Here is a 23,843-nt window from a genome sequence, read left to right as displayed (position 1 = left end):
GCCATCATGAATTGCATATTGTTCGTGTCGGATCCTTATAAAGTAAGGACCATAAGCTCCAAATTTCAAGTCATTCCGTTGGTTGATTGGGAGATGAGATATCGTGTACACAGACGCACATACACTCATACACACACACACACACACACACCACACACCACACACACACACACACACACACACACACACACACACACACACACACACCACACACACACACACACAACACACACACACACACACACACACACACACACACACACACACACACACACACACACACACACACACACACACACACACACACACACACACACACCACACACACACCACACACACACACACCACACACACACACAACACACACACACACACACACACACACACACACACAACACACACACACACACACACACACACCACCACACACACACACACACACACACCACACACCACACACACACACACACACACACCACCACACACACACACACACACACACACACACACACCACACACACACACACCACACCACACACACACACACACACACCACACACACACACACACACACACACACACACACACACACCACACACACACACACACACACACACACACACACACACACACACACACACACACACACAGACCAATACCCAAAAACCAGTATTTTGGACTCAGGGGACCTTGAAACGTATAGAAATTGAGGTACCTTAATTTTTTTCGGAAAGCAATACTTTCCTTACCTATGGTAGGTATAAACCTACTAATAATTTGAATTTTTTCATACCTATTTATAATTAAATTGATAGGTAGTTCATTAATAATTACATCGTTTCCGACATAAAAAAAGTTATTTCCGCCTATACCAATCCACTCCGTATTTGTTCAGATAAAATAGGACCTTGAACTGTTGAATTGTTTTGTAAAGCGTTTATTGATTGATTGACTCTTTATCACAAATGACAATGTATTGCCAGGTCATGCAAGAACCATTGCATACCTACTAACACTACATTATAATGGGAATAAATAAACAATTTACATATTCAGAACAGGAAATAAATATGTAGATGAGTAGATAACTTCTAGAAACAAAGAGTAGAACTTATTTGTTATTTATTTAATGTTATGTTAATGTCTAAATGTCTATTTAATGTTAAATGTCTAATGTTATTTATCTAACAGAATAGAAATGAGAATACACCTGAAATTCTATCAATAGGTACTAAGTAATTATAATGACTCAAATTCTCTTAACAGATATACATAGCATAGATCAAGTATTGAAGCTTATGAATTACAAGGAAAAATAGAGAATTGATGTCAAGGGAATAATACCGTTAGATCTTATAGGAATTATATTCTCAATATCACAGTTTTTATATATTATCTCTATTGTCACAGATGTTTGGGAATCCATGTTTATTCAGTACTTTTGAGTGGATTATTGACAATGATAAATTCTTGGCAAGGAAATAATACCATTAGATCTTATATAGTGAGGTCCACGTTATAATGGCAGTGATGAAAAATAGGAGAACATACGTTGCCGATCCTCAGTCGTGGCAATGCCTTCTATAGACGGTAGCTAATACAGGTTTATTGATGTAATATTAACTGTTCATTCTCATTTAAAATAATCAAATATATTTTATTATGCAAGAAATTATATTTTCCAATAATTTCATAATGAATTTTCATAATTATTAAGATGAATTCTATAATGTTGAAAGACAATCTGGCAACAGAGCAAAGCGAGAAAGAGATAGCGCTTTCTGCTTTGTTGAATGATAGACAAGGATAGCAATACCATTGTTAATCAAACACTGTCATTATAACGTGGACCTTACTATAGGAATTATTTTCTCATTATCACAGCTCTCATATATTATCTCTTTTGTAACAGTTGTTTGCAAATCCCAGGTTTATTCAGTACTCATGAGTAAGTTTTTAATTAAAAATATTATAATTATTGTCTCTCATAAACAACCACTTGGAAACTGTGGCCAGATTTCTCGTCAACCTGTACCCCCATGGGGACCCTTTGATCTTGCACTTTGGCGGCGGTGATGGCAACTAGGTTGCTAGGCAACGGAGGAAAGTGTGAGTCACATTCGAAGTGGCCTGTGACCTTGGTGAGGAAAAGCCGGTGGAAAGATGGACTAGCCAATGAGAGCGCGTAGATTTGGGTGCCTCCCAGAACCCATACCTGTTGGACAGAAAAGGGAAGAGCTTTGAAGTATCAAATATATTGTAGACTAGCCGTCAGGCTCGCTTCGCTTGCCATATCCGTCTAGCCAGGGGGCTCCGCCCCCTGGACCCCCGACTGGATCGTCCGAGAATGAGATCAGCAGGCTCGCTTCGCTCGCCTGCATTTTTCATTTGAGCATTTTTATCATATGTTAGGACAATCCAGTCGGGGGTCCAGACTAAACGTCTGGCTAAACGGATATGGCGAGCGAAGCGAGCCTGACGGCTAGTAATATAATATTCCCAGGATTGAAGTAGCAGTGCCCAATCAATTTTTCCGCGATTCTTCCGAAATCTTCAACTTGGTGCCAACCTAACAAAATCAACTCAACTTAATGCCAACCTGACAAAATTATTGATTTAGTTGCCAGTTAACAACTGTTTCGATGAGGTACTCTATCTAGATTATAGTTCTATATAGTAACATATGATATGGAAATTTCAATTATAATTAAGAGATTGGGAGAAGAAGAATATACATGCTAAAAGACGAACTTTAAACCCTTAAAAACAACCCTTAGAGTTGAAATATTGCCAAAAGATTTCTTAGTGCGCCTCTAAAGGGCCAACTGAACATACCTACAAAATTTAAAAGTTTTTGACCGGTAGATTTTTAGTTATGCGAGTGAGTGAGTGAGTGAGTCAGTCAGTGAGTGAGTGCCATTTCGCTTTTATATAATATAGATAGATAGAAGATCAATTTTTGACCTCAAACCAGGAAGACGAATAAGTTTTTATTTGATTAAAATTGGTTAATTAACCAAATTTGGGATATCAAACTAATTTAATTAATCAGGTTTCAACATTATTACGTGGATCTTACTATAGAGATACTATAATATAAAATTCATCAATACACGAAGAACGAAAATAGACTCACCACCAGAATTTTTACACTCTTGAGTCCATTTGAATATTCATTTCGAAACAATGTGTCTTAACTCCGAAGAGAGAACTAAATATATTTGTTAATGATTTGATAAGATGTATTTCTGATTTATTTGTATTTCCCATTATTAGCCCACATTAAAGCTGCGTTTACACCAAAGTTATTAACAAAATGTTCATTTCTCCGTCCTTTGAACTGGCCTGATAGATTCTATTGGATTGAACATAACTTATCATACACATGATGAACATATGTGTTTGTCAAGCTGCGTTCATTCTAATAGAATCTATAAGGACGAAAAAATAAACATTTTGTTAATAGCTTTGTTGTAAACGCAGCTTTAATGTGTGCTAAAATGGGAAATACAAATAAATCAGAAATACATCTTATCAAATCATCAACAAATACCTAGCCTATAGTAATAATTATTACTTATAATAATTACATATTATATTGAAGTTAAGACACTTTGTTTCAAAGTAAATATTCAAATGCACTCAAGCTTTTAGTTCAGTGTATAAATGTGTAGTGCATTTCACTCCTGAGGGATATGTTTATCAGCTTTTTGTTTCCAAAAAAGTATGAAAACAGGTGTGACCTGAAAACTCTGACTTCAGACCTGAGCCAGCCAGGTCACTCGATATTTATTTATTTTTATTAATTATTTTTCTCACAAAAGAGGACTGACCGGGAGAGAGAATATTATAATGATACTCCTTGTACTATTTCTCTCCAAAATCTGGGTTACATATTATCATTTTATAGTGTCTTGTCTTCAAAGAGTCTTAACGTCTTAACATCAACAGCTATCATCAAGTATGTCGACATGGAAAACAGCATAAATTTCAAATATTTACTTTAATAATATCATTATTTCTATATGAATTCAAATATTCAGTATTTATAGTAGGCTACCTCATCAATATCATCTATCTTCTCCAACTCCTCTACAGCTTCAGGCAATGATTGACACACCATCACTGACTCATGATTGGTCCCAGAAATGTTATCCTTGGATTCTCGACTCAGCACAATGTTCAGTGCATTGGGAAAAGGTCTTGTGGTAACTTGTCCCATTGTGTCCCAAGTTTTGCGTCCCACTATGATAGCGTTGCGTCTACCTTCGCCTTGGGGACCTGTGAATTGAGGGCGTCAAAAAATTACTATAATCATAGTTACTTTTATATTATTACTCTCTTAATATGTGTTGGAAAATTGAAGAATGAGAATACTATATAAGCATCGAATACATGCTTATTAGGTAGCGTTGATTTGATGCAATATTTCCAGTTGCAACTGACATTTTTCAATATTAAAGGACGGTTATTAACTATTGTGGAAAATGAGATGTAGACCTATTATGAATTAGTTGAATATAATTGGATAAGATAACACAATACTACTCATAAGTTTGACTTGTTATAAAGTACTCAGTAGATTTCATGCTTAAACTAACACAATACCTACCTACTATAGTACTTACTATTTTGTATTTTTATTCTCAAATAGTAAGATTTATGAGTAAGTTTACGATGCAAAGACCATTCAAACTCAAGTATCTCATCAGTAAAAATATTTACAGGTATAACAAGACAACCTACAATATTAAAATTAACATTACAAAATGCCTGCTTGCTTTTTGGCTCAAGAAATACTTGATGAGCATTGATACCGTACTTTTTTTCATTTGTGAATGAATAATTCAACACAAAATTATTCAATACTTTTACCTGGTCTAGGTTTTGATGTCATATTTAGAAAATATTCAAATTCTGAAGGTATATGCCAAGGTAGAACGCCATTCTTTCCAATCCCCATATTTTCATCTGCAGCCGCTATTACATTCAGCTTTATTTTGGTTGTCATCTGTAAGTAGAATTATTATTTGTTCAAAAATGATTATTTTATATCATAAACTTGATAAAATAGTACTTATTCTATGCTCTGTAATTTATTACATTTTAAAAATCATGTATATTCAACTCAAATTAAATCAGTTCTCATGTTCCCATTCCATTATATGATCTGAAAATAATGAAAACTTCCCAATGATTGCTTCCAAACATCCTTTTTGAATAAATTCAACGTGCATAGTCAAAGATATAATTAAAATTTAAGTTTTTCGCGTTTATAGAGCGCTATTATAAATTATTTGGTTCGTACTATGATTTGAATTCCCCACGTTTTATATTTAGTACTAGGTTTCTCCAAAGAGAGCGCTAGTTGTACTATTTCAAAAAGTTCAGTTTGACATCCTCTCACTAGATATCGCTACATGTACGATTCGGCTGCAAAATACTTGCTATTCACCCATTGGTTGAAAACATCAGCTGATGTTCTGTTCTTCCCTATCCGAATTCTTCAATTTTTCTGAGCTCTAGTCTAGACGTAATAGCTTTATCGGAATACGTGTATGGTATTATCTTCCTTCATTCTACACGGTCATGTGTTGGAATCTCCTAACATTGACCCATATCAGTTGAAGTTTTTGCAATTTATGTCAAATTTTTGTCAAGTGTTTGCCGTCTAGTTAACGCGATTGAAACCGTACAGGAAAAATTGCAACTGTCATCAGAATCTGTTCATTTTTGATTCTGCAACTCGGTACACTCTAATTTTCATCAGGTAAGCCAATTCACTTACATTATCTACCTTGAAAATTATTATTTCATCTAATAGAAATCAATAAACCTTTTAAATCACGTCAAACAAATATCTTAGCCTAAAAATCATTAAGGTAGGCACGGTTTGTAGGTTATAAGTACTGCAGTTAGCACATACTTTTCAAAATTTAATCACAATTAAGATAATTCTGTATTCCAGCATAAACTTTTAAAAGTGCTGTCTTTGAAATAGTGTGTATATTTATGTCACACAGACAACATAACCTCAATTATCATGGTCAAATTGGACAAGTTATTTTTATCGTAGTAGCCTCAAATTCAATGTCGTACAGTTTGATCAAGGCATTTTTAATCAGGTAATCAATTACTAGGGTATCATGAAATTAATGCTCTTGTATTCTATCTTTATTTTTCGAATGAAGAGATATAGATCATGTTGTATTATTGACGTAAACCCATATTGCAGTTTTTGATGTAACTTTCTTTGTTGAATTCCTTCAATTTCATTATAAAATCCTATCCTATACATCAGTGTTTAATACTATTGTAAAGCAGTTTAAATTACATATTATCAAATCATTAGTGTATTTTCAGTAAATAAAAGTACTTACTGTTCCGGTTCGTATAGAAATAGTTGCATCAGATTCAAAAGTGAGGTTAGGTTGACCTTAAAAGCTTAGATCAAGGCTGTTAAGTGTAGGAACTAGACACCTAGCCTAATTACTGTTTGAATTCCTGTTCCATAATTTTATCAATAATTCCTCTATTACGTCATTGATTTAAAAATCGTGTTCTTCTAATTTACTTGTTTCAAGTACACGATTTTGATTGAAGAATGTTCTTAATGCGTTTGGAGAAGAACCATGAGAATAAAGTGTGTATTTTACTATTTTCTACGCTTCTTTTTACTGTATTGATGATTTAAAAAAATGATAAATATTGGTAGGCTATTTAGCTCACCTTGAAATTAGATTAGTGTGTCTGGCACCTTCCTATAAACTGACAAATTTATCAACATCTGCTCGATTTATTGAAGGCTATTCTAATCATTGTCATGAATCAAAATTCTTTTCTAGGCTAGAAATTATTGAACGTTTTTGAATTTTTTTGGTAATTTGAAGCTTTTTATATAAAAAATAAATTTTAAATTCAAGTAATATAGTATCTGTGGTGTCTGCAGAGTTATCTGTAAATTACCGTACCCTTGTTTTATATATACTTGAATAAAGTGGATAGATGTGCTATGCAGTTTGTAGATAAATTATCATTTAGAATATGGAACAGTACTGTATTTATAAATATTTTCTGGAATTTCCATTATTGAAAAATACTTTTCCCTGTGGAATTTCCAACTATTACACATGGGCCCGGTTGCACAACAGCCGGTTGAATTTTAATCGTGATTCACGAGAACCAATCAGAGAAGTCGTTTTTGAAAAGACGTCTTCTCTGATTGGTTCTCGTGGAATTAATCGCGGTTAAAATTTAACCGGCTGTTGTGCAACCGGCACTTAGTTGAAGTGAGATAGCCTAGGTTAGTCGAGATAACAGTATCTTATACAGACGTAGGCAAAGATAGAACTGTTGTGAATTGAATAAAATCACAATGAAAAACCCCAAATACATATGAGAAAATATTTAGTAAAATACACATTTGAAGAAAATTCTCACATAATTTGATAGCTCTAATATGAAATCCTAAAATAAGTTAGCTTACTGCATTCAGTTTAATTTTTTTTTTTGACTGTTGAGATGACGACATCATTTTCAGAGCTGGACAGAGGAGGAGAAGTGTTGTAAATGTAGCCTAAATTCCTAAAATTCCAAAGAGAAACTATAAATATACATTATGAAAGTTAGAACGTATAAATCCGTAACTCCCCAAAAACTACTCTATTTAGTTGAAGTGAGATAGAAATATCGAGATAACGGTATCTCACATCTCACATGTATGTAAACAGATAATAGAAGTTTGTAAATAGAATTCCAATGACATGCTAAAGCTACCTGTAAAAGTTTTCAGAACATTGTTGAAGAATAAATGCTATATGAAAATCGAAAATATTCCAATGAGTTGAAGTGAGATGGGGCTATAGAGATAACGGTGTCACACTCACAGACGTAGACAGAGATAAGAATAGTGAGAAGAGCTATGATGAGTGACGTCATACTATTATCCTCTCCAATGAGATCTCTATTGGAAAGTTCAATAAAATCATTCATCAAAATTTACTATCGAACAATGAATATCTGAACGATAACCCTCTTAGTTAATTATTTATATAAAATATGTTTGAGTTACAATGATTTATATCAAAGGTGACGGATTCTTGATCCATTCCGAGCTGCTATGTATTAACACACTTTTTCTGTGTATTTAAACACGACATGCAGTCAAATATCGAGTAAATAATTAAAAACTTCTATTTACGGACTGAAGTACTTTCGACCGTCTAGCGATCATTTTCAACAGTGATTTATATCAAATAGCCGAATAGCCAAGGATTTATATCAAATAGCCGAATAGCCAAGGATTTATATCAAATAGGTCTTTTAATAAATTATTTTATTACTATAGTGAGGTCCACGTTGTAATGGTAGTATTTGATTTACATTGGTGTTGATATCCTTGTCTATCGTTCGACAAAGCAGACATCGCTATCTATGAATGTGTTTGAGTTACAATGATTTATATAAAATAGGCCTTTCAATATTATTATATATTATCATAGTGAGGTCCACGTTGTAATGACAGTATTTGATTTACATTGGTGTTGATATCCTTGTCTATCGTTCAACAAAGTAGATAGCGCTATCCCTTTGACCTCCTCAATGTTGCCAGATAGTCTTTTAAAAATATAGATATATCAAGTATATTTTCACCTTATCCATCTTCTACTGTTTATTCATTCTTCTTTATCTATTTTTACCTTACTTTCTTCTCAATATTGAAATGACTTTCTATTTCACTATTCTATTGCAATATCAAGTATATTTTCACCTTATGCATCTTCTACTATTAAATTCATTCTTGATTTTCTATTTTTACCTTAATTTCTTCTAAATTAAAATTACTTTCTATTTCACTTTCACTTCATTTTTTCAAATACTCTTCAATTTTCCTTTCCATTAAGAGGTGCTTGTTAATGATCACATTTCAATATTTAAATTATGACATATCAATCTAATTATACTGTTTATTCAATAATTTATCTTTATATTTTATCTTATATTTATCCTTTTAATTTTATCTTCTTCTTTCTTATTCTTATTCTTCTTCTATCTCCTAAATTATTTTTTTATCCAATAATTAATCTTTATATTATATTTAATTTATATTTAAATTACGACATATCAATCTAATTTATTATACTGTTTATTCAATAATTTATCTTTATATTTTATCTTATATTTATCCTTTTGATTTTATCTTCTTCCCTCTTATTCTTATTCTACTTCTATCTCCTAAATTATTATTTTTCTCCTATAGGCCTAATTTATCTTTATATTATATCTTATATTTATCTTTATAATTTTATGTTCTTCCTTCTTATTCTTTATTCTCTACCTCCTAAATTGTTATTTACTAAGGATGGAGAAGTAAACCTCTTTCTATTCCCAATTCTGTTGCTAAATTATGAAACTTATACAAACAAATACAGCTCTTCACACATGAGTGAATACACTGATGCCTTGCTGTACTTCTACTTCCTAAATTATTTCTTAGAAAAGATATAGCCCATCCTCTTCCTGTTACCATTCTACCATTTCCGATGCTAATATGAAACGTGCACAAACAAATACAGCCCTTCACACATGACCGAATACACTAATAATCGCAATCACCTATTCACTCTAAACTACCTGCATGGCTTGTAAATAACATTTGTGCTCCCTCCCCATTCTGTCAATGCTGATTAACTAACTGATAGCATCTTTTAACTGCTAGCATCATTAACTATTGATCAGTTAAATGCTATCATCTTTTAACTGCTAGCATCATTAACTATTGATCAGTTAACTGCTATCATCTTTTAACTGCTAGCATCATTAACTATTGATCAGTTAACTGCTATCATCTTTTAACTGCTAGCATCATTAACTATTGATCAGTTAACTGCTATCATCTTTTAACTGCTAGCATCATTAACTATTGATCAGTTAACTGCTATCATCTTTTAACTGCTAGCATCATTAACTATTGATCAGTTAACTGCTATCATCTTTTAACTGCTAGCATCATTAACTATTTATCAGTTAACTGCTATCATCTTTTAACTGCTAGCATCATTAACTATTTATCAGTTAACTGCTATCATCTTTTAACGGCTAGCATCATTTACTATTGATCAGTTAACTGCTATCATCTTTTAACTGCTAGCATCATTAACTATTTATCAGTTAACTGCTATCATCTTTTAACTGCTAGCATCATTAACTATTGATCAGTTAACTGCTATCATCTTTTAACTGCTAGCATCATTAACTATTGATCAGTTAAATGCTAGCATCTTTTAAGGTTGTGCAAAGGCTAAAAATAAACATTCTACTAGTGACATTTTTCTAAGTTTTTCGATTTGTAAATCATCAAGCTATCAAAAAGAAAAAGTTTTCTCAGGAAAACATTTTTTCCCGATCATTACTTTTTGAGGTATGAGCGCCTGAAGTTTGAATTTTTGGGACAGAACATTTCAAATTCGGTAAGAGATAAATCCATGAGATTTAGAGGATGGATTGTTGATCATGGTATTGTTGGTCTATTAAAACAAAAATGTTCTGAAATATCAATTTTTGAAAAAGTTATTCAATTCACCAAGAATAACTCAAGTAAAAGTTATTTTTAATAAATTGAATAACTATCTCATGGTATTGATGATCTAGTAAAACAAAAATGTTCTGAAAATATCAATTTTTGAAAAAGTTATTCAATTTACCAAAAATAACTCAACTAAAAGTTATTTTTGGTTATTTTTAGTAAATTGAATAACTATCTTATAAATTGATATTTTCATAACATTTTTGTTTTACTAGATCAACAATACTATGAAGAATCTATCGTCTAAATCTCATGGATTTATCTCTTACCGAATTTGAAATGTTCTCTCCCAAAAATTTAATCTTTAAGCGCTCATATCTCAAAAAGTACTGATCAGAAAAAAAAATCCTGAGAAAACTTTTCCTCTTTGATAGCTTGATGATATACAAATCGAAAAACTTTGAAAAATATCACGAGTAGAAAGTTTATTTTTAGACCTTGCACAGCCATAACTGCCATCATCTTTTAACTGCTATCATTTTTTAACTTCTATCATATTTTAACTGCTAGCATAATTAACTATTGATCAGTTATCTGCTAGCATCTTTCATAAATAACATTTGTGCTTCCCATCCCTCCAATGCTGATAGTTATTAGTGAGTTTCATCATCTTATTATATTGTGTTGTAAGGCACACGCCCAAAATATTTGTTTCAAATTATCCAAGTTCCAAATCATCCAAGTCGCCAACAGTGCGATAACAATAGGACTCAATACGTCGTAGATAAAATAGAGAGAAAAAACAATGGGAGTTGCCTCTCTTCAACTTATTATTTATGTTGTAAAGTGTTATTCGGATCTTGAAAATTTGGTTTAGTAATATTGTTTGTGTAATTGTATTATGTACATTTTATTTTTATTTTGCACATGTTTATATGTGTATGAGTAAATTATTTGTTTTCTTTTTGGCAATAAATATATTTATTTGTTGATTGTCTCATAAAATATTATTTATACCGATAAATGAAGCAATTAAGCAATGAAGGATTAAGTTTGTTTTGTTACTTCTTCCAAATTATCTCTTTAATATGTGAATATTCCCTATTTTAGCTATAATATTGTAAAATATTTATTCTATGTTTGGTTGTGAAGCATCTAAATTTTAAGATCTACTTTGTGAAAATATTCAAGTAATGGAAATTTTGTGAAGTGAACAACTACAAGACTTGACCTATTTCGGACTATGTGTAACCTTATCTAGATTTGGGAGAGGAATAGCACAAGGTTACCTTATTTTTCCTCTCCCTTTCATTTCGATGATGTATTTATTGTATGAATGAATAAAAAAAAGTAAACTACAGCTAAAGAAATAAATGATTTTAGCTTCATGATATCTTGATTGTTGAACCTTGATAATATTGTTGAATTAAGATATGAAACTAAAATTTCTTTCATTAGCTGTAGTTTAATTGCTTCATCCATCGGTATCACATTATATTAAGCGAGCAATTTCTGTATATCTGGTTATTTATGTTCAACGGATCTCGAAAACGGCTCTAATGATTTTCACGAAAATTGGAACATAGTAGGTTTATGATATAAAAATCGATTGCACTAGATCTCATCCTTGGGAAAACTCGCTGAACGACATTAAAAGGGTAATTTATCCTTGGCTGAAACAGCTGAGACTTTCGTCGTCTGTGGATAGTAAAAAGTGAGCGAGTGATTCTGTGGAAAATCAAAATATCGCATCCACGAAATTCATAAGCTGACGTATAGCCAGCTGTAAAATATAAACACGATCATTTTAGAGAATTGTGTTCTGTTTATCAAAAATAATAATAACGAGCGAAGCTCGGTGCCCCGACATTAAATAATCTTATATGAGACAGCCAACCTGTCTTGATAGTATTTCCTCCAGCTAAAACTCTGTTTCTAACCGTATATTACTTAATGAATCAAATGTTTTTTTCTCAAGATTTCAATAATAGCGTACTTCACTACATAAAATAATAATAAGTTAAAGAGAAACAGCTTCCATTGTTTTCCCCTTTAGCTATGACGTATTTAGACCTATTGTAATTGTTGGGAGAGCAATATTGAAGGGTTCACTGTTCTCCTTTCCCAATATGATTTTCAATGATAGATTGAAAATATCAATGATGTTTTAGAAATGATGTTCAATCATGAAATAGATGATGTTGTAGACATGAAATAGATCATTTCAAAGACATTCAGAAATCCCACTTTACAGTAGAAAGCTATTTCACACTGGACTATTATTATAAAAAAAATCTATTTAGTATAGATCCGGTTTGAGTATTACATAAAAGATAAGAAAATTACATGTTTTTAAATTGACTGAAGATTTTCTAGGATGTGTGGTTCTAATAACAATTAGTAATGCTGAACAAACATAATTGATTTTCTCATAAAAGAGTTTTATGTTGTAAGCCAATGAGGAAAATTCCTGCAAAAATGTAGCCTTATTATTTCAAAACTCATCAACGCCAATTGATATTTTGCTATTTTTAGATTCATTATTATGATTGGTATGTGCTATTTCTAGCACAATAATCTAGATGATTAGGTAGTCAATTAGATGAAACTGCGTCTGATGCTCGCAAATGATTGAGGAGTCTATTTTCTTGGTTTTCAAGAAAAGATGGTAGTTTTTATTTCATTTATTTAAAATTATAATTCCCTGTATACATAATAATAATATATAATTATAAATATGTTTATCTTTGTGGATATTTTGACATAGAGATGAATAAATGAATATAAATAAATAAAATAAATAAAATAAATGTTTATTTCCAAAAAAAAAACTAAAACTACAACATCAATTACACAAAATATTAGATATTACATACAATAGTTTGTTACAAAAAATTCTTTTAATGTGTCCTCTACTTGTTTAGTTTTTTCTGTGTGGAAATTGACCCACTCCACTATGGCGTACCATGTTCTAGAGTAGGTTTTGTTAGTTTTTTTGTGCGTATTATTAATTAGTTAATTCGTTTGTGTGTTTAGTAAGTCATTAGGTGGTTAGTTGTTATATGCAATAATGTTTTCTATGTTCTGTCTTCCTTTGCTCATCAACCAATTGATTAGATACAGATAAAAATTACTGGGATATTGCAATTATTCAAATACTAATCAATTAATTATTATTATTAAACGAAAATCCAAATTAAATGCTGCAATTCACCCCGAAGACTTCTGCTACTGCAAATATTGACAACAGGGTAAACAGCTAGATGAAATTTGATGAGCGCTACTATATACTAATTAGGAGGTACTGGGTTCGATTCCCGGGCTGACAAGTAATTTTTGAATAGTAGCGCTCATCGAATTCCCATCTAGCTGTTTACCCTGTTGTCAATATTTGTAGTAGCAGAAGTCTTCGGGGTGAATTACAGCATTCAATTTGGATTTTCGTTCAATAACTTCATAACAATTTTCAAATATATTCACATAAATAATTTATTCACAGTTTATATCATCATAATTTGCAATTAAAGTACAAAGAAATTTGAAATCCAAACTTGAAAGTATAAGACATTGATGTCCACTATTATAGAATATTATAGAAGAATGTCTTAACTTTTCATTTATGGAGAAATACCACAGCAATCTCTTACCATGCAATCAAATGATAAAATTAAAAAATTGATAATTGATTAAAAACTAGCTAGTTCAGTTATAATTAAAAATGTATACTTCAGGTTAGGTACGTAGGAAAGTACGTTAGGAAAGTAGGGAGATTAAAAATTTAGTAACTCATGCCTCTGATTGAAAAAATTGTGGAGTGCACAATATTTGGGAAAACCAATTTTCTCTTGTCTTGTAGGCTATTATCAAAGGAAAAAAACTGAGTCAAGCTCTTATGACGCACCAGAGCACTTGTGACGTAGATTTTACTACGTCTCATTTCTATTGGATGCTCAAATGAAACTGCATTGAAGAGTGAGAAAGACAGAGAGAAATTTAATGAAGAGAGAAAACTGAGATGAAGAAGGTGGAGAAGAATGAGAGGAAGAATGTGTAGGGGAAGAATAGTAGATGGAAGAATTGGAAAGAAGAGAGAAAACTAATGAAGATAGAAAACTGAGATGAAGAAAGTGAAGAAGAATGAGAGGAAGAATGTGTAGGACAAGAAGAATGGGTGAATGAATTGGCAAAGAAAAGAAAAAACTAATGAGGAGATAAAACTGAGAGCAAGTATGTGTAGGAGAAGAATTGAAGAATTGGAAAAGAAAAAAGAAGAAGGAACAGAAAATGGTAATAAAGAAGAAAAAAACAAGAAGATGGAGGAGTATAAGAAGAGGAAGAAGAAGAAGAAGATAAGATGAATAAGTTGAAGCAGAAGGTGATGATTATGATGACAATTGAGAAGGAGAAGAAGAAGAAGAAGAAGAAGAAGAAGAAGAAGAAGAAGAAGAAGAAGAAGAAGAAGAATAGAGATATGGACGATAAGCAGAGGTTGTTGATAAAGAAGATGGAAGATTAGAGAGAGAGAAAGGTTGTGAAGAAGAGGACTAGGAAAAAGAAAAAGGTAGAGGAAATTGAAAAAGAAGAGATGACGTAGGTAGAGGAGAAAAAGGTAAAGAAGAAGAACGAGAAGTGGAAGATTATGATCATCCAGAAAAATGAGGCTTCAAGGAAAAAGTTTTTAGACCATGGTCATGATGGGATGACAATGAAGAAGAAGAAAAAGTACAAAAAATATTGATTGATTGAGTACTTTATTTATGTAGATTACAATATATACTGGCTTATACAAGTAGAGAAGGTTCAAGATTTCAAGGAAGCTTTTTTGCTCGAGATCCCCCTCCCCCCTCTCACCCCTCGTCCATCCCTCCTCCCCTTCTCCCTGAAAAAATAGATTTCCCCTTCCCCCTGTCCAGTGGAGGTGAGGGGGAGAGAGTGAGAGGGAGATATATCTTTCTCTCTCTTTCTAAAAATAGATTTCCCCTTCCCCCTGTCCAGTGGTGGTGAGGGGGATAGAGAGAGAGGGAGATATATCTTTCTCTCTCTTTCTAAAAATAGATTTCCCCTTCCCCCTGTCCAGTGGCGGTGAGGGGGGTAAGATATCTCTCTCTCTCTCTCTCTCTCTCTCCAGGTGAGGGAAAAAAAAATTTCCCTTTTAGGAGGAAAAATTCCCTCTGTCTACTGTCAAATTGAAGTGAATCCATATTTCTACATCTAATGCTATGCTGACAGATTGAGGTGAATCCTAAAGATGTGGGGGAAAAAATCTCTTTGAGAAATTCCTTTGGTGTCAAATTAAAGTGAATTCATATTTCTACATCTAATGCCATACTGACAAATTGAAGTGAATCCATTTCGCTCCAATGGATTGATGACAGGTTCAAGAGATCTCCTTCTTTTACTAGTGTCATCTCTTTCCTGCACCCTTTCCGAAAGTAAAGGAGATAAGAATCAATTCTTTCCACATCTAATGCTATACTAACAAATTGAACTGCATCCATTTCGCTCTACTATGATGACAGGCTCAATTGATTCTTATCTCTTTCCCACACCCTTCTCTAACCCAAGTAAAGGAGGCAAGAATCAAGTTCCATTTGATCGATCGTTCCTATAGTGTGAAACGATTCCCACCAGCATTACAAAAGGAAGGAATCTAGTATGGGAAGATATTAGCTCTTTAGAGTAAAGTGACAGGTGCATTCGATCGCACGCGCCTCTCATCTGCTCCGCACCCTGTGAGGTCCCTTGCTAACCCCATTAACTCCTACATCGAAAACCGTTACATGAAAAAATCGATTTATGTGACAAGTGTTACTCGTTAAAGTTACTTCAAACAACCTTTTTCAAGATTTATCGATATAGTCAAAAATGTCTAGGGTGAAAACTATAGGTCTGTACTTCTCTCTCTCACACAAGTGTTTATACAATCAATCACAGAGGTGTAGACTGAAACAACATATTGTTCACTCTCTCTCATAATATGTCAACCTTTTACAAGATTTATGCATGTATCAGATTGCTATGTGCTTATAACATTGCTTGAATGATAAGAATATAGATAAGAATCTGAAAAGGTGAATGTGATTTGAAAAGGGAAGAAATGATGATGGGCCACCCACATCTGTGGGAGCACGAGAAGGAGGGGGCGAGCGTTTGCCTGCACAGCTGTGTGCCTCTAGCAGTAAGTCTACTGAGCATGCTCACAACAAACTATAAAAGAGCTGCTCACCTTATTTAAATTATCATTCACAACAGAGCAGCTGAAGCATTTCTTCTTCTTCTGTGTGATATTCATTACAAACTTATCAACATCGTCAACAACAACAGGTAAGAATTGAAAACAATTTTTTATCAAATATGCACACATTTTATTCAACTATTCACACATACATACAATTCGTAACATATAGGTCATATGTATACAGATATAAGAATTGTTAAGCTTTAACAATTTTTATATCCGACCAATTTACCGACTTATGTGTTACTACCAACACATAATTTTTACAGTTGATGTTAAAATGTTCTATTTTTTCTCTGCTAATGCAGGAAGCAAATCTTTGAGGTAGATTTGCTTCCTGCATTCCTTATTTTTAAAATTACACACCGACCGTGTTTATTGGTATGCTCCCTTGCGCTGATAATGGGGTAGGGTACATCCTCTTTCAACTCTCTCAGTGGCACCCAGGGTTTGGGTGCAGGCTGATTGATGAGTTGAACAGAGTCCATCTCCCTCCTCTCATCCTCCTCTGCCCTCTGCACTTCCTTCATCAGGGTGACAAGTGATGACTTGTTCTCCACTGCAGCACGTTTCTGTTGAAAAATATTTGATTAGTGTCTTATTTGTTTCAGATCATACTACAGATCTCTACACCAGATTATCATCGAATTGTCATCATCGAATTCTCTGCATAAAGTGAGTAATATCAGTTATTGAAATAACATTGTTGCATGATCGAGTACTTTAAACAATAATTTCTAATCAGTTCAAATAATATTCCCTTTGCATTCTAATCAGTTCAAGGAAATATTGCTAACATTGCTGCATAATCGATTACTTTAAACAATAATATCTAAGCAGTTCAAATAATATTTCCTTAGCATCAATTTCTATTCGGTTCAAATAATATTTCCTTTACATTCCAAGCACTTCAAATAATATTGGTAACATTTATGCATGATTGACTACTTTAAATAATAATATCTAAGCAGTTCAAATAATATTTCCTTAGCATCAATTCAGTTCGTAATTTCCTTTACCTTCCAAGCACTTCAAATAATATTGGTAACATTTATGCATGATTGAATACTTTAAATAATAATAATATCTAAGCAGTTCAAATAATATTTCCTTAGCATCAATTCAGTTCGTAATTTCCTTTACATTCCAAGCACTTCAAATAATATTCGTATCAAATAATCAAAGACTTGTATGTGCACAGATTTTTTAACAATCAATCACGGAAAAAATCTGTGCATACACAAGTTAATAATATTTGTTGAAACTGACCTTTGTTTGTGAGCAGATTGACTCCTCCTCCTCTTCACCGCTAACCTCAGGGTCGTGGCCCAAACACCAACTTCCTCTTCGCCTGCTTCTTCCTCTCATCATTTTCCTCTCCCTACATTTTCCTCTCATCACTTCTGTTTATATAGCATACGTTTCTCTCTCTGTTCCAGGCACGTGCGAGCGAGAGCGTGGTACAAGCCGAAAAAAAAAAAAATTCGAATTTCTCCCCAACAACACGTGCTCCCAGATCGTTATCAGATTGTAAGTATGCCACACACGATCATTTTTTGAATAGCATCCATGTGTTAGAAGACGAAAAAAAAAAAAAAAATCTCGTCTAGAACTCAGCATGAGACTTCACCTGCTAGAAATCCCCCATGTCTACGGGAATAAAACCCTTGATTCTAATTTTATAATTCAAATCAATGTTAGATCCTTCAACATGGAAGCAAGAACCTAATTTTTCATAATCTCTCACAAAAGTTAAATATTGTAGATTTGACCATCCTTTTTCTGCTAACTGTGCCAATATATCTAGGTGCGTGTCCAAGAGTTCACTTAATTTATATTGATATCTCATTTTTTCTAAAGGAACAGAATGGTATTCACTTAATTGATTAAAATGTCTATCTATAATGAATTGAACGAACAAATCTGAAGACTTTAACTCAGACTCCACTGATCCCGCACCAAACACATTATCCATCTCAGTACACTAGCTTGATGTTGTATCAGCAAAGACAAGATGACTACCAACAGATTACCTTGCTCTAGCTTATTATTATTATTATGAAAAGCACACTCTACCGATAATTTATTGTACTTTATAGCACTCTATTTCAACCCATAGAGGAATAGCATTCTCGATTCAGTTATTAAATATTTCACGACATAGAGGAATAGCATTTCTCGATTCAGTTATTAAATATTTCATTGTTTTTCACAGCATTTTCTCACCTCTCAACTCGAGTTCCGAACCTCATAACCAGTTGAGCTCTCGTCGAGACAACACAGCTGAGAGGAATCAAAGGACGGTCACCTGAGAGGAATCAATCATAGCATAATCATCTACACCTGTATCCCGCTATCTACACCTGTATCCTGCTATCTACACTCGAGGAGATTCACGCAGGATCAAGCACTACATGTAAGTACAGTTTTACTTTGATTTTATCCTCTGAGGAGGACTATAGTCCTCCGAGGAGAAGTTTTCTCCTCCGATGACTATTTTCTCCTCCGAGGACAGGTTTTCTCCTCCGAGGAGAAATGATATCTCATTTTTTCTAAAGGAACAGAATGGTATTCACTTAATTGATTAAAATGTCTATCTATAATGAATTGAACGAACAAATCTGAAGACTTGTTCTCCACACCAAACACATTATCCATCTCAGTACACTAGCTTGATGTTGTATCAGCAAAGACAAGATGACTACCAACAGATTACCTTGCTCTAGCTTATTATTATTATTATGAAAAGCACACTCTACCGATAATTTATTGTACTTTATAGCACTCTATTTCAACCCATAGAGGAATAGCATTCTCGATTCAGTTATTAAATATTTCACGACATAGAGGAATAGCATTTCTCGATTCAGTTATTAAATATTTCATTGTTTTTCACAGCATTTTCTCACCTCTCAACTCGAGTTCCGAACCTCATAACCAGTTGAGCTCTCGTCGAGACAACACAGCTGAGAGGAATCAAAGGACGGTCACCTGAGAGGAATCAATCATAGCATAATCATCTACACCTGTATCCCGCTATCTACACCTGTAGCCCGCTATCTACACTCAAGGAGATTCACGCACCATCATCAACCACTACATGTAAGTACAGTTTTACTTTGATTTTATCCTCTGAGGAGGAAAATAGTCCTCCGAGGAGAGGTTTTCTCCTCCAACGACCATTTTCTCCTCCGACGACTATTTTCTCCTCCGAGGACAGGTTTTCTCCTCGGAGGAGAAAAAACCTTCTATAATATACTGCATGCATGCGATTTATCTTTAGAATATGCTATATCCGGAACATCCAAGCCCCGCTCTTCTTTCTCACACTCATCGTATAAACAAAACGGTAAATGAATTACTTTTTCAGTTGGTTCACCGATAATATATTTACAATAGACACATTGCAGATATAATGGATTTTTATGTAAGAAATAACCATTTCTCGCAAAATACTGTGCTTTATTGCGTAATGATTTACAAAAGTCACAATGTAGATGGTGTGGAGGTAGTTTTTCAAAGTACTCTCCTTGCACGGATGAATCTTCTGGCATATTAGTAAATGATAAATATCTTTCTTCATATAATCGTAGAATATTATTATCGTAATTCTCCTCTTCAATTGTTATATTATCTTTCCTTCTACAGTTCGGGCTAAACTTTGCATGTTCGTTGGCTACAACATCATTTTGCTCCCAATCTCCTATACAAACTGAACAAAATACGCAGCGCACAATATCCGGTTCACTTGCGAATACAAAACCGTCTTTCGCCATATTTTCTGCCGACAAATTCTGACTAGTTTTTGTCCATTTTTTATCGAATGTTAATAATCTCAATCTTTCATGTAACATTATCTGTCCTTGTGATAACATCGTGAATGCCAATTCACAACTGATTGTGAATTACATTCCTTTACACATACTATTAATTGCCTATGCCATCCTGATCATTATTCTTTTGTTTTTTCAGAATCATGCCGAGGGAACGCAGACTTCGTGGTATCAATTCCGCAGCAGCCCGCCATCGCATCAGCCTCGATGAGGAGGAGGATATCGACATCACCAGCGTGCTCGAGAGCTCGAAACGTCGAGTTTTCGATATAATTAGGGAACATGCCGCACGCTATGATGGCAATGTTAAATGGTTCATCGTCCTCAATGTTTTGCTGTATAAATTAGTGGTGATGGATGACAAGCAGGTTGGTGACTCTGTCTCATCTCTAATAAATCTACATAGTTACTCCAACATAGCACTAAATGTGCTTGAGAACTATGAAGAGTTTAATGAGCATTTCATGTTAGCCGTGAGAAAAATACTCTCATCTTTTGAAAATTTTGTAAGATATGGGAGTGGATGGGTGCTAAAGAAAATTGAATCACTGGATGTGAACGTGATTAAATTTAATCCTATATACACATCCAGTTTCATTCAGACACCCCAGTTTTTGAAAAACAAAAAATGTATTATAAATGTGAAAAATCTCTCTGACGAAAAATGCTTTTTATGGTCAGTACTCGCGTATTTCCATCAGAAGCCAAAGGACTCACACCTGACTGTAAAGTATTTGAGCAAGTTTGCTCACACACTTAATACGCGAGGTGTAAATTTCCCGGTGACGACACGCGATATTAAGAAATTTGAAATACTCAATCCGGACATTGCAATTCACGTCATCGCATACGACAACAAAAAGTTTTTCCCCTTCCGTACAAGCATTTTCCGCACGCGTAAACACCAAATTAATCTTTTAATGCTAAAAGGCGATGCAGGAAAAACTCATTTCTGTTTAGTAAATACCGCGAACGGGAAAAACGGGCTATCTCGTCTTCTCTCCCACCTTTCAAAATGCCACGGCCAAGTACATGTTTGTAATTTCTGTTTTCACCGGTTCACATCGAAGAAATCTAAGAATTGTGATGGTAAAGCAAATTTGTTGAAACATATGGAACTTTGTTCCAAGTTTGAATCTCAGCGCGTTTCATATCCTAAACGCGGAGAGACAATAAAATTCAAGAAACTAGGCGCGACGTTGAAGAAAAAGTACACCATTTACGCGGATTTAGAAACATACGTTGTTAATATCGATAATGATGATGATGATGATGATTCCGATTCTGATGAAATTACTCGTAGTTACACAAAGAAAACGGCGCGACATATTCCCTGCGGGTATTGTTTCGTTGTTATCGATGTTAACGGCGAAATCGCTCACGGACCTGTACTCCATAGATCGAGTAGTTTAGACGAAAAAATCATGGAGAAATTTCTTCAGGAAATTACAGATCTCGGTGACATTTTGTATGAGGATATGAAACGAGAAATTCCGATGCAAGCTTTATCCGAGAGTCAAGAGCGTGAATTTCAAAATTCAGTAAACTGCGGGCTTTGTGCTGAACCGTTTTTAGACAGCGATATTAAATGTCGTCACCACGCGCATGAAACCGGTAATTACTTGTGTGCGGCACATGTTTCTTGTAATTTAACAGCTCGTACTCCGGAGTACATATCGTGTTATTTTCATAATTTCTCCGGTTTTGATTCGCATTTTATTCTAAAATCGCTCGGTAAATGTAAAAAAGAAATTTCCTGCATCGCAAATACGTCAGAGAGATTTTTGACACTTTCAGTAGGCAAAATTAAATTTTTAGATTCCTACAAGTTTATGTCTGAATCCTTGGAAGTATTGGTGCGTAATTTGGTAGAGAGTACAGATATGGAAAAGAAGTTTGAACGATTATTTTCGGTGTTTGATGATCCACCTCGCGAACACAGACAGCTCTTGTTGAAGAAAGGAGTATATCCCTACTCGTACATGAGCTGTCCCGAAAAATTCGCTACACCTCATAACGACTTAACTGATACACCTCTGTCTCGCGAAGAATATGAGCATGCGCAAAGAGTGTTCTCAACATTCAAGCTGAAAAATCTGGGTGAATATCACGATTTTTATTTATGTTTGGACGTAATGCTATTAGCGGTAGTTTTTGAATCCATGAGGTCTACGCTTTTTAGCTCATATGGCCTCGATGTGACCCATTTTGTTTCCCTTGCCCACTTCACCTGGAATTGCATGCTGAAACACACTAAAGTCGAACTGGAATTACTAACAGATCCGGACATGCATCTTATGTTTGAGGCGGGAATGAGAGGCGGGGTCTCATTTATCGGTAAACGTTATTGTGAGGCGAATAACAAACATCTACCCGAAACATACGATCCTTCAAAACCGTCTAATTATCTGCTTTATATCGATGCAAACAGTTTATACTCGGAAGCTATGAGCCGAAGCTTGCCTGTTGGAAATTTCAAATTCCTCTCAGAGGAAGAAATTTCCAGCCTTGATTTCGCGAATTTGGACAGCAATTCAGAAACCGGGTATATAATAGAATGCGATCTCAAGTACCCCCAAGAGTTGCATGACAAGCATGCGAGCTTCCCCTCGCTCCTCTCCACCAAACGCCCCCGCGCGAATTGCTGTCGAACTACCAAACAAATGAGAACGGTCAAACTGGAACCAAAAAGCTCATGAACACACTTTTCGACCGTGAAAAGTACATTGTTCACTATATCAATTTAAAGCTCTACCTCCAGCTCGGTTTGAAATTATTGAAAGTGCATCGCGTCATTAGCTTTTCCCAATCTCCCTGGCTGAAAAGCTACATCGACTTTAATATCCGGAATAGACAGAACGCGAAAAATAAATTTGAAATATCCTTCTTTAAGGCCTGTTGTAACTTAATTTTTGGTAAAACGATACAGAGTAGTCGTAAGCAAATGAATGTTAAAATTATCATGGATGAAAAACGGTTAGATAAGTACATTTCAAACCCGCTATGTAAACGCTGGCAAATAATTAGTCCGAACGTGATCACGGTTTTCTCTCGTAAGTTGGAACTTAAAATGAACAAGCCTGTCTATTCCGGCTTCAGTGTACTGGAGTTGAGTAAATTCCATATGTACGATTTTTTCTATTGTAAATTACAAAAAATTATACCGTGGGATCGTATAGAATTGTGCATGACTGACACCGACAGTTTTCTTCTTAACCTTAAAGTCGAAGATGTGTATCAGTTGATT

At 34.1% G+C, this 23,843-nt stretch overlaps 2 protein-coding genes across 3 annotated transcripts in view; one reads left to right on the top strand and one right to left on the bottom strand.

Annotated features, from left to right (window-relative positions):
- Nucleotides 1–880: 880 nt before the first annotated feature.
- LOC111057454 (dihydrofolate reductase-like) lies at nt 881–6,427 on the bottom strand. Its single transcript, XM_039439737.1, has 4 exons — nt 6,381–6,427; nt 4,876–5,011; nt 4,061–4,281; nt 881–2,215 (listed from the first exon to the last, which is right to left on the bottom strand). The coding sequence occupies exons 2-4, from the start codon at nt 5,009–5,011 to the stop codon at nt 1,976–1,978; spliced, it is 597 nt and encodes a 198-aa protein (XP_039295671.1). The 5' UTR covers nt 6,381–6,427; the 3' UTR covers nt 881–1,975.
- The window catches only part of LOC111057456 (choline-phosphate cytidylyltransferase A), a 73,674-nt gene continuing 55,288 nt past the window's right edge, over nt 5,458–23,843 (top strand). For both annotated transcript variants that reach the window (XM_039439733.1, XM_039439732.1), the window contains exon 1: nt 5,458–5,770. The gene's annotated coding sequence lies outside the window, so the exon portion shown is untranslated. The remainder of the gene's footprint in view (nt 5,771–23,843) is intronic.

Source organism: Nilaparvata lugens, chromosome 13, assembly GCF_014356525.2.
Source record: "Nilaparvata lugens isolate BPH chromosome 13, ASM1435652v1, whole genome shotgun sequence".
In the NCBI taxonomy this organism is placed as follows: domain Eukaryota; kingdom Metazoa; phylum Arthropoda; class Insecta; order Hemiptera; family Delphacidae; genus Nilaparvata; species Nilaparvata lugens.
Note: the sequence above shows the minus strand (reverse complement) of the source record. Positions and strands in the feature narration are given on the sequence as shown.